This window comes from Molossus molossus, unplaced genomic scaffold (assembly GCF_014108415.1).
Source record: "Molossus molossus isolate mMolMol1 unplaced genomic scaffold, mMolMol1.p scaffold_m16_p_23, whole genome shotgun sequence".
NCBI classification, from domain to species: domain Eukaryota; kingdom Metazoa; phylum Chordata; class Mammalia; order Chiroptera; family Molossidae; genus Molossus; species Molossus molossus.
In genome coordinates this window covers 18897818-18910068 of record NW_023425359.1, presented here as the reverse complement: position 1 = coordinate 18910068, position 12251 = coordinate 18897818, and the positions used below count along the sequence as shown (strand labels likewise).

The 12251-nt window shown below is 44.3% G+C and overlaps 1 protein-coding gene across 2 annotated transcripts in view; it reads right to left on the bottom strand.

Moving 5' to 3' along the window:
• GPATCH2 (G-patch domain containing 2) overlaps positions 1 to 12251 on the bottom strand; it is a 113961-nt gene that overhangs the window by 96028 nt on the left and 5682 nt on the right. For both annotated transcript variants that reach the window (XM_036277731.1, XM_036277732.1), the window contains exons 2-3: positions 7870 to 8583; positions 1825 to 1886 (exon numbers count right to left, since the gene is read on the bottom strand). In XM_036277731.1, coding sequence (XP_036133624.1) covers positions 1825 to 1886; positions 7870 to 8583 — 776 coding nt within the window. The remainder of the gene's footprint in view (positions 1 to 1824; positions 1887 to 7869; positions 8584 to 12251) is intronic.

Sequence of the window (12251 nt, the reverse complement as noted above, 5' to 3'; positions counted from 1 at the left end):
TTAGCCTAATTTCATGATTTCTATGGCGTGTAAAAGGGGAAACAATCATGAACAGATGTGACTAAGTGAAATTAATCTGATTAAGTTCATTAAGAAACGGTTGTGAAAAAGTTGATTTTAAATGAAAAGTGACAGTACCGCAGAGTTTACAAAGAAACTGGACGACAGCAAAGTATTTTTGAAACACACCAGTATTCACAGTACGTTTCAGAACATCTATGAGGGTAACTGTGGAGTAATGATCAATGTAAAATTCCGTTTAAAAAGTGCTGAAAGTGTGAATTAACAGTATTTTGTATTTTTAAAAAAAAGAATGAAGAGACGTATAAAGAGATGTAAAAAAATACGGGAGGAGCAAGATGACTTTTGAAAATGAGACTAATAGCACTTTGAATATGATCTGATAGTCATTCAAGACTTCATGATTCTTAGACAAATGACTAATTTTGGTTTCTAAGAGGGTCATCACAACTGCCACAAACTTTTTCCCTTTAAAAAAAGAGATTTCTTGTGCCCTGGCTGGTGTGTTCAGTGGTTAGAGCGTTGGCCTACACACCAAAGTGTTTTGGGTTCGATTCCCAATCAAGGGCATGCACCTCGATTGCAGGTTCAATCCCAGGCCCCAGCTGAGGAGGGTGTGGGAGCCAACCAATCAGTGTGTTTCTCTCACATTGATCTCTCTCTCTCTCTGTCCCTCCCTTATTAAAAATCAATGGAAAAAAATATCCTCAGGTGAGGATTAACAAAATAAATAAATATAAAGAGATCTTCTGAGCCCTGGCCGGTTTGGCTCAGCGGTTAGAGCGTCGGCCTGCGGTCCTGAGAGACCCGGGTTCGGTTCCTGCTGGGGGCGCGTACCTCGGTTGCAGTTTGTCCCCGGCCCTGGTCGGTTGTGCGGGTGGCAGCCACTCGATGTGTTCCTTTCACATCGATGTTTCTCTCTCTCTCTCTGTTTCTCTCTCTCCCTCCCACTCTACCTGAACAAAAAATGGAAAAATGTCCTCGGGTGAGGATAAAAAAATAAAAATAAAAATAAAGAGATCTTCTGATATATTCTACCTATTTTTCCAGGACTAATAGTTCTTAAGTAAGCAAAACACGACCATTTAATAATAATTTAAAACAATAAATTCTGTTGTTTCCCTTAGGACTTACTAATTTCCTCTAAAGATTCTCGAGAGATGAAGTTAACCGTCATGATCAAGTATTTGCCTGTACACCTGCCTCCCCTCATTAAGGTTCTCATACTTCCTTCCGGAACAGGTAGTTCCAAAATAACGCTACACTCAAGTATTGAAAGCTTTGGGCAATTTCAAAGATGACAAAGTCCCAAGTGGCAAAACATTCCTGTTGAAGAGTTTACAATACTGAACTCATGAAAACTGTCGGATCACAAACTGGGTAGGGTGACTGAACGTCGTGACGGGAAGAAAATGGCAAAGAACTTGCAGATCCAACTTTGTGAATGCTCACACAGAATGAAACCCGGACAAAATCAGGTGGAGACCGGGAGCCAGCGACTCGGGATCCTGCTCAAAGAGACACTGTTGAAAAGACTGAGGTCTGTAAAGCTTTCTCAAGGAAGCTAATCCTTCCGTCATACTGTTAGCCCCTGTACTGGCTTCTGGGGGATAATCGATTCCTTGAGGTCATGAACACAGGATGCTTTCAGAGCATGCCAGAGAACTAACCCCGCTCTGCTAAGCAGTGTTAACAGAAAAAGGACCGCAGTCGCCAACTTACGAAACAACTAGTAATAAGCACAGTTTTACAATGAAGACGTTTATCCAAAGAGAGAAAGAAAAAAAAATGGCATTTCAGTACCTTGCCTTCCCTCATCATTGGTAAACAAGCCAGCATCAGTGCTGCTGAGACTGCTGGAATCGCTGCAGTAAGGGAAGAGAGAGAGAAAAAGATCAAAAGAACAATTGATCTCTTGGTGGTAACATTTTAAAGAGACATGGCGGCTCAGGGATGGGACTTGAGCCTGGCAAAGATCTGAAAGAAAACAAGATGATTTAAAACGGAAAAAAAGAAAAAAAATCAAACTGCAAATATCCTGGTTCCACTCACTATAGAGCATATTATTTTTGGCACATAAAACCACAGGCATCTAATGGGACCCTGACAGTAGCCAGATGTGACTGCGAGAGGTGCCGACATAATGGATGTATTTTATTATCTGCCTTCATCAATGCTCGCCGCTCCTTGCTCATGCCACGCGGTTCAGCTTGAGCCAGGGACACCGCTGCTCAACAGGACGAGGCAAGGCTCCATCAAAAGCTGCCTAAGCCTTTCTTCAGCACATGAACTGCAAGGGCCTGGGATGAGATTACTTCTCACATTTGCAAATATTCCGGGAAAGGCATTACCGAAGGCTTTGCAAGTCTGTTACTCGGCAAGGAAGAAAATAGTTGACAAGGGTAACAATCCATTCAATCAAAGTTAAGGTCCCTCTGAGCAAAAAAGAGTATTACCAATATAAAGGAGGGAGTATGCAAAAATAATAGGTTCTCATTACTTCCCTTGAAGTTCCAGAGTATGATACAGTCAAAAGGTATATGCTTACAAATGAAAACCAACAGTGGGTACTCAGATGACATGAATACACTGTCACTGTTTGTTGTAATACAAGCAATGCTTATGTGATAATGTAGTTCAAAAATAAACAAAGTCACATGGCAAGAGGTTTGGCCTCTAAAGAAAATTGAATGATGTTATTTAAAAATTCTCATGTACTCTCAAAAAAAAAAAAAAATTCTCATGTACTCTCCTTTTATTATATTTCTTAATTTACCAATCAGAAAATTGCCCCAGCTAATTTTTGAAAATATGTTTTTATTGGTTTTAGAGAGAGAAGGGAGAAGGAGAGATGGAAACATCAATGAGAGAGAAACACTGATTGGCTGCCTCCTGTGCGCCCCCTACTGGGATCCGAGCATGCAACCAGACATGTGCCCTGACCAGGAACCCAACCAGGACCTTTCCATGAAGCTCAGCCCAGCTACACCGCCAGGGCTGCCCCAGCTCATGTTTATGTCACAATACATTTTCCATTAATATGGAGAGCTCTGTAACCTAATATATATTTTTTAAAAGCATCCCAATCTATTTTAAAATATTTAAATTGAGACTTTAGGATTAAAATTATAGATGACATCTAAATCCATATATATTTTTTGAATAGAAAATATTTCAGTTTTTTTATTTTTTTAAAACATAAATATAAGTGACTTTTTCCCAAGGAACTAGGGATTAGTACCTTTTCCTCTTAACTTTCTTCAAATTAAAAGAATGTATGATGCCCGGCTGGTGTGGCTCAGTGGTTGAGCGTCAACCCATGCACCAAGAGGTCACCGGTTCGATTCCCAGTCAGGGCACATGCCCAGGTTTCGGCCCAATCCCCAGTGGGGGGCATGCAGGAGGCGGCCAATTGATGTTCTCTCTCTGATATTTCTATCTCTCTCTCCCTCTCCCTTCCTCTCTCTCTAAAAATCAATAAAGGAAAAAAAAAAAAAAATGTCTGAAACGCCCTGTACTGCACAGGTGTTAAGAAAATAAAACTTTCTAACAGTATCAAATGCATATTTTCTAATTTACAAACATATTTGCTCTTCTATACAGAGGGATGTATGAGTATGAAAAACACTTCAGAAACGTGATCGCTTGGTGTTTGCTGTCCAAGTTCCATGGACTTTGTCCTTGTCGGTGCTCCCGTCTCCCCATCAACACAACCCCAAGGAGGGGAGGGCCTCAGTATACAACCCGGGGTCACAATTCTTTTTCTAAAGCCCTTGGATCAAAATGTATTTAAAATTTAGAATTCTTCTAATTTTAGGAAGGTATGTTCTAAAATGTCTAAGATGGGTCTGGGCCCTCCATAATCAAACACATTAATATGTATCTTTTTTCAATTAAATGAATGAATATCCACATTAAACACAGGTCAAGTTAGTTCTGGCAACAAATAAATTTGTTTTTCACAGCTTTCAGAATTCAGATTTGGGGATAAGGATTGTGAATCTATGCACAGTTTGTTTGTTTATGGTACAATGGTCTTCTAACCGCTCTGAGTTCAGATTTGCTTCCTCTAATACATTCTACATCACAACCAGGTCCAACTTTTCAAAATGTAACTTGTTGACTGAAAATATGATATCCTGAGTGGGATCCTAGAACGGAAAAAGGATGTTAAATAAAAACAAAGGAAATTCTAATAAGTATTGACTTCCTTAACAATGTGTCAACATTGGCTCACTAATTCTGACAAATGAGTCACAGTAATGTCTGATGTTAATAACAGGGAAAACTGGGTGCGGGGTATATGGAAATAGAACATACGGGAACCCTGCAACTTTTTTGTAAATCTACATAGTCTTGATAGTCTTCTATTAAAAATCTGAAATTACCCCCCCTGCCCACTTGCTGGATTCAAGTTAGATTTCAGGGCTCTCTATGGGTGGACCCCCACCTAAATTCTTTCCATCCCCATCTCTGATCCTTTCGTGTCTCTGTTTTCTCCTGGTGGTATCCCTGTCTCCTCTCTCCTCTCTGCCTGCCCACTCTTCTTAAAGACACCACGAAATCAGAACCCCCTAAGACCAGGTCTTGGTCCTTAAGGATCCTTGTCCTAATCTTAGGTATTTTGTATGTGTTTTAAATGACACTGTTTCCTGTTTCACTTCATGACATCCAGCTAGATGCTCCAAGCGTATCATGAAGCTGTTCGTGTGCTCAGTAAGTCAGAACAAGAACATAAATAGAACAGAGACCTTCACTGGCAGCATCGATGGCCGTGTGGCTTATCTGCAAGGACACCTTGGCCCACATCTTTTAGTATGACTTTTATAACACAGCATTTGGAGAGATCCCACGAAGGCTTGTTGAATTACTATACAGACACTAACCCCAACCTCCTACCCCAATCTGTTCGTTTCCTCTATTTTTCTTCTTGAAACCTGGACATCAGTTTAAGAGTGTTCTTTCTCATCCATCCTCCCAAATACAGCCAGGCAACCATCCCGGGCTCCCCTCCCACCACGCCCCTCTGCCCTCGGTGCCACAGCTCACCTCCCACTGAAGGGCCACGGGTGTGAGTGAACGAGTGAACGCCGAACAAACACTAAGGGTCCCATTCACCTTAGTAACGGTAACCCTAACTGATAACATGCAAATCGAACTGAGTTTCTTCCCTGACTTCCCTTACCTACCTATGTGGTGGAATGCAAACCTTGAAGACCTGCTATTCCAGCAGCCTCAACCCCTTCTCTAGTAAGAATGAATGACAGGTACCTTCCCACATACCTGCTTCCCACCCCAGGCCTGTGCACAGCCGCCCCTCCACCCACGGATGCCCCTCTCTTCCCTCTGTTCTCCCACTCCTCCAGTATGGAACAGGTCCGTGCCAATTTATTTATTTATTTAAAAAAATTTTTTCTTTATTAATTTTAGAGAGAGGAAGGAAGAGGGAGAGAGAGAGAGGAACACTGATGAGAGAGAACATCGCCATGTGGCTTATCTGCAAGGACACCTTGGCCCACATCTTTTAGTATGACTTTTATAACACAGCATTTGGAGAGATCCCACTTAGGCTTGTTGAATTACTACTATACAGACACTAACCCCAACCTCCTACCCCAATCTGGTCACCTCCTGCATGCCTACTGGGGATTTGGCCCACAACCTGGGCATGTGCCCTGACCGGGAATCAAACCTGCCACCACTTGGTGCAGGGGTCGACACTCAACCACTGAGCCACACCAGCTGGCTCTGTGCAGCTGTGAATCACAGCTTCTGAGGAGGCCTTCCTCCCGCTCCTTCCTCCCCCTCCTTCCTCCCCCTCCTTCCTCCCCCTCCCTCCGCCTGGGCACTTTCATCCCCTCATCTGCTGGTCTGCCAGTCCGGAGTGAGGCTGTTGTAAATGGCCCTGTCCTATTGCCGGTCCGGGCACCGTGCGGAGGGCCAACCCTGATCAAGGTGTGTGAAGTCAAGTGCCCGAAATCGAGCTGTTCAACTCGTACTTACAAATCAGTTCCAAGGAAATAATATAGCTTTTCTAGTAGAAAAAAGTAATCTCAAAAGACGTCACGTGGGAAGATCCCTCAAATATTTAGCAGTCTTCCCACCGAAGGACTATGACTTAACTTTTAAGCAGTAAGAAACAGTTATGGAGGTTAAGCTTAAAATAAAATTAATTAAAAAAACTGTTTTAATTCATTCAAGAGTGAAAACATCCTCTGTGAAAACGTGTGCCCGGGCCGTCGATGGCTGGGTAGCCTCACCCCTAGGTATTCCAATACTTTTACAATGGAAAGCAGAGATTTTTATCTCAGTTCTCTTCCGGGGTGGATCTCTATCAGGAGAAGGCAGACATCAATAAAAGGAGGGGCTTGCACACTTAATCCAGAACACAGGCGATCGAACAATAATCCAGAATTGAGCTCGGATCTCCAGGGCCACACACCCTCCTCCCAGCAAGAGAGCAAGGTAATTACCTTCGAGTCCAGCTAAGTGCCCCCCGCCCCCGTCACAGGGCCCAATGGCATAGAAATAATTCTCTCTCTGGTGAAAAAAAAAGGACAACTTTCTTGTAAGAAAAGTGGACACTGTAAACTTTTCAAAGCCCTTCTGAAACATTTTTTAAAGTAGTTTTCACTTCTTAAAAAAAAATTGCACAAATAGTAAACCACCTCTAATAAAAATTCTATTCTATAAACTGTTACCAAGTCCTGTCCTGGCCCGTTTGCTCAGTGGTTAGAGCATCGGCCCTCAGACCAATGAGTTGTGGGTTCAATTCTGGCCAAGGGCACGGACCTCGGTTGTGGTTCGTCCCCGGCCCTGGTTGGGTTGTGTGGGAGACAACCAGTCAGTGTGGCTCTATCACATCGATGTTTCTCTCCCTCTCTCTCTCTCTCTCTTTCTCCCTCCCTCCCATTATATCTGATGATACACAGAAAAGTATCCTCGGGTGAGGAATAAAAAAAAAAAAAAAGGAAGCCGTTATCAAGTCCTACTCATTTCTGCAATCATAATCATATTTGCAGGCAAAAACACATATAGTTTATATATATGTATATATGTGTATATATTTGGTAGCTCACAATCCACATGATTAAAATGCCAGTCCTACAAATTGAAAATCACTCTTTCCCAGACCACTGTTAGGGAGAGTTTCCCTGCAGCACGTTCTCCATCTGGCCTGAAGGACACAGCTGAAGGATGAAGAGTGTCAATACTTCCTCATTCCCTGCAGGCCGCACGCGCTCCGTGTGAAAGAGAAGCGGCCACTTACCGTCGGTGCCGTTCAAACAGGTTATGACGGCGGTCCCGCTGCTTTCCAGAGGGGACAGATCGGACTAACGGCCACAGGGCCACTGCTTTTCTCATCAGGACAAGAGCGGGGTTCGAGGCGCTGGGCTGGGCTTGACGAGCCCTCAGAGATCAGAACCCCTAGCGAGCTAGACTTAGTCCCCAGCCACACCGGTTGAAGTGGTACCAACTCTCCATTCTCAGTAGTCAGAATCAACTGATAAACTGTGAAACTGCAAAGAACCAAATGCTAAAATGCTCTAATTAAACAAATAATCATCATAGACCCAATTCTGAGAGTCCCAGATGCGCTGTTGTCCAAATGCACATCCCTTCCCATTGAAAATCCGAAATTAAGTCAGTGTTCCCCAATCAAAAGACTTTGCACACTGCTGTGCACCGACCGTCATAGATTATAAGGAAAAACGACCACAGTTAAACAGCAGCACCCCACCAGCATCATAATTTATCATTCTTGTAAAATAGAATGCATTGAAGTACAAAACACACTCAACCACACGACTACAGCCACTTATCTTGGTACTTAGGAAAGCAAGTCACCTTTCGCTCATGAGCTCATCGGAGACCTTTTGCTCTTCGTATTCCATTTTGTCCTTACTGGTCTGGCTCACCTCCTCGCTGTCCAAAACGACTCCCTCGTCTTGGGTCTTGGGGCCTTGTCGAATGATCCGCAGTTTCCTTTTCCTGACTTTGCTCCTGGCAAACTCCTGGCACTGGAAGGCCCTGTCGTCGTCCATGTCCTGGTCCCTGCAGCCGTCGGGGGGCGGCGCCGCGGGCCGCTTGCTGGCCACGTCGGGCGGGAGGTCCAGGGCCATGCGCTTCACCTTCCGCCTCCTGCGCAGGGTCCTGCTCCCCAGGGCGTCGGCCGCGAAGTCGGCCTCCGGCCACAGGGGCCTCTTCCCGCGCACGGAGCTGTTCAGGCCGGACGACGGCCGGCGCTTGGCCACCAGCATCTGGTCGTCGGAGTCACTGTGGTCCTTTTTGTGGCTGGGGGGGTTCTCCCGGTAGTCCTTGCTGGGCTCGTCCAGGCTGGAGTCGGAGCCCTCGCTGGGGCAGTGCGCGGCCTCCCACGCGTGGTGAGCGGTGCACGACCTCCGCTTCCTCCCCCTGCGTTTCCGCGCCTGGCGCTTCAGGGCGCAGGACAGGCTGCGGTGGTCCCCCGGGTCCGCGAACCCGCCTCGGGCCTGCTCCGAGCTCTCCTCCAAGGCGGACACCAGGTCGTGAACCAGCTCTTCCATGGTCCGACTGAAATGCCTACGTGCGAGGAAGGAAAGGCGAGTGAGGAACAGCCGGCAGACCCCGCTGGCCCAGCTACTGACACCCACAGTTCACTCTGAATCCCAGCCGGATCAATAGCTTCACAACGAAATGTTGCAAGGCCATTGGATTTTCCTTCCCAGAACTGAGAGTTGCAAATATTCTGACTCACTGTAAGCTCCTTGTTCTTGTCTAAGTTCTTTCATTAAACACAGGAATTACATCAAGATAGAGTGAGCATAATATCAACAATGAAAGGTCTCAGTAATTTTATATTTTTCCTGTGTAATTATGGAGAAGTTATTTCTGCTCAAAAGCTGTCCTTTACCCAGAGCCAGATTTCCTAGGTCAGATATGGGGAGAACTTGCTCCATCCCCTCCATCATTATTTTTTTTCTTTAATCCTTACCAGAGGACATTTTTGCATTTATCTTCAGATAAGAGTGGGAGGGAGAGAGGGAGAAAGAGACAGAGAGAAACATCGATGTGAGAGAGACACATGAGTGGTTGCCACCCACACAATCCCAACCCGGCAGGGGACAAACTGCAACCAAGAGGTACGAGCCCTTAGCGGGAACCGAACCCGGTCTCTCTGGTCTGCTGGCCCATGCTCTAACTGCTGAGCCAACCCAGCCAGCTCCCCGCCCCCCATTTCTAAGAAGCATACAATCCTCTGCTCACCGCCTACCTCTCAGTCTCCGCCAGGATGTCAGACAGATGGAAAGACTGACCTACAGGCCTGTCGAGATTTGTAATATAAGCTGCCCCCCCCCAAAATGTACATTCACACTTTGAATAACTTGTAAACCCAGTGTCTATTAAAATACATTTTTTAATGTAATGGAATCTACAGACACCCCGTATATACCTTTTGGGACACCTCGTATGTGAAACGTTTAATCCAACACAAAGCATATATTCATACCACATTGACCTCATAACCCAGTGACACAGAAACTGTTCAAGTTCAGCTGGAGCCTCACTGTTCTAAAAGGGCCCGTATTTTTCTTAGAGTTCCTGAAGCGGTTGCTTGGCCTTTTTGTTTTTGTTTTTAAGGAACAATAAACAGAAACCACTGAACTACATTACCCGTGAGAAAATTATCCACTAGTCAGCAAGGATAAACAACGGAGTTCTTTGGGAACTTTTATAAATGATACTGGTCCTTTCTGAACCCAACTCTCAAAGATTCTAAATCAGCTGATGTTATAAGAGGATTCTGATTTATTTTTTAAACATTACAGGTAATTCAAATATGCACCTTTCTCATGAGGATCATGAACAATCACGTCTCAAATTTTGTTCTAGAAGCACTTCGGAATCAAAATATTCTAATTACAGAGGAAATATTCTAATTACAGAGGAAATATTCTAATTATAGAGGATTACATAATTTCTGGAGCCAAGTTCAGGGGTAAGCACACTTTTCTACAAAAGGCCAAATAGCAAACGTTTTAGGCTCTGCGGGTCTTTGGGTTTCTGTCAAAACAGCTCCCCTTCCCCCACCACAAGGGGCAGTACACAAATGAATGGATGTGGCTGTGTTCTAATTAAACTTTATTTACAAAATCAAATGATGGCAGGTCAGTTTGCTAACTCCTACTTTATATACTCTCTACAGTCTATAATTTCAGACATTTGCAAGTTCCCTACAACAACTTGCAACTCTGTCTTTTCATTTTAATAACCTGAAAATAAACATGTTGTGATTCACCTGGATTTACTACTTATGAGGCAGTAAAAGCGTCTAACCCTGAAGTCTTATTCTGCCAGGCCCATGGCTAAGTGTTTCATTCGCATTCCCTGATTTCCTTCTCACGTCATAACCCTATGAGGCCGTGGATGAAATACAGAGACGGAGATTGGGGACATGTGGCCCTGAGTGTCACATCTAGGAAGTGGTAGAGATTCAAACTCCAGCAACCTAGTTCCAGAGCCTGGTGCTCGCCCAATGATGGCCAGCATCCAGGGGGCATTTCTGTTTATGACTGGTTTAGCAGCAGGGGGCACTATTTTAATTGCTGAAAGATTGGACTCACACTTAGGCACTGGTATTCCTTTGAACAGACAAAAGGGATGGGAGAGCTGAAGCAACACAAGGCACTGGGCAGGTGGGTGGGGCAGTGCTGTCGTGGTCAGCAGAGTGTACAGCAGTCGAGAAACAAGACACGGTCCCTCAAGTACCGTAGTTCATATTCTCCAGATGTCTCCTCTGGCCTTCGAAATACAGGGCCGATAGGGACACACAGGTTTTTAAAAGCAATACTGATTCCAGTGAATATATTTTAAGTGGACTCTGGAGGACTGTGACATTTCTTTCTTCTTTGAAAAGGGTTCTATGTATTACTCAGGTTCGGAACACGGCACTGGATTTGAGAAAAATGTGTCCAGGGAAAATTAGCAGTGAGCCAGAACAACTGTGACCACACTGAAGGGACACATGGGTTGTCCCTCCGCGACCTGTATGCTAGTGACCGCCTTTTTGTTTTCCCCGATTACATTTCATAGTTTGCTCTTTTCCTTTAACACCATTTCTTCGCAAGGAATGCAGTCTGAAAGACCTGTTATGTTTGAATATAATATTGCACCGTTAAGAAAATTACTGAAAGCCAGTGCAACAAGTATTATGATAAGGATTCTTCATCTGGAACAAGACTCGGCATCACCTGGCTCCGGGGAACTAATGGCACCCCTGGCCACCCAGAAATAAAGTCATTCTAAGACACCATCACCTGATCAATAGCTCACTTATGTCTCCACCTTCACAGTGATACCGCAGAGCACAGTGCTGAAATGCTTTCTCCTAAAGGTATTTTCTGAAATAAGGCCTTTTCTGTTGGAGCAGAAACCGGGAAATACAGAACTTTTCTATGCAAAAATCTATGTTTATTAAACCTTCACAGGTCAAAAATTTGTGAATTGTAAAATTCAGTGAATTGTCACTTTGCTAATTTGAAAGTTTTATATTCAATGAATACAACAAGTTCTCTTCGTTTGGAATTCATTCCTCTTCACTGGGAAATGAAAGATTTCAGGAATACTTTGTAATGGGTATTAATGTCTAACATAACAATTCATTAATAGTTGTCTTAAGATGGTCCAAAAAAATAGAATAAAGTTATAGTCCCACCATCTATATAAAGTTGGACTTTGTAAAGAGAAATGACTTGAATAGATAAGCATTTTGTGTTTCTCAGGTGGCATTAGATTATGCTGAGCGACATCAAATGTACATTCAACCCAAACTTCCACGTGCCAGTTCTAGGTAAACATGTCTGGCCCAAGGTCAAGTTTGTCTGTTTGTCCTCCACTCGGTAATTCTAAACATCCAGTGAAACTAGTGAATTCCTTTGCTCGTCTACCTTAATGCGAAGGTCTAATTAATTCAGAAAAAGGCCTTCCTCAAAGTATATGCAAGTGAGGATGACCAGAGCATGGCAACATCGTGGCCCTGAGGTTGGGGTTTTCTTCCCAATGTTTCTGGTTCAAGCCCGAGTCCTCGTTTACCGCACACGGACTGGCCGCCGACTGCTCAGCCAAGAGCTCTCCGGTGGCAGTCAACCAGGTACGGGCGGGCACAGGAGCTGAAGCCCAAGAAAGCTCAGAAAACAGAGCTCCCCAGGAACTAACAGCCAACTATTGGGGCAGTAACTTACTTTTTGAAT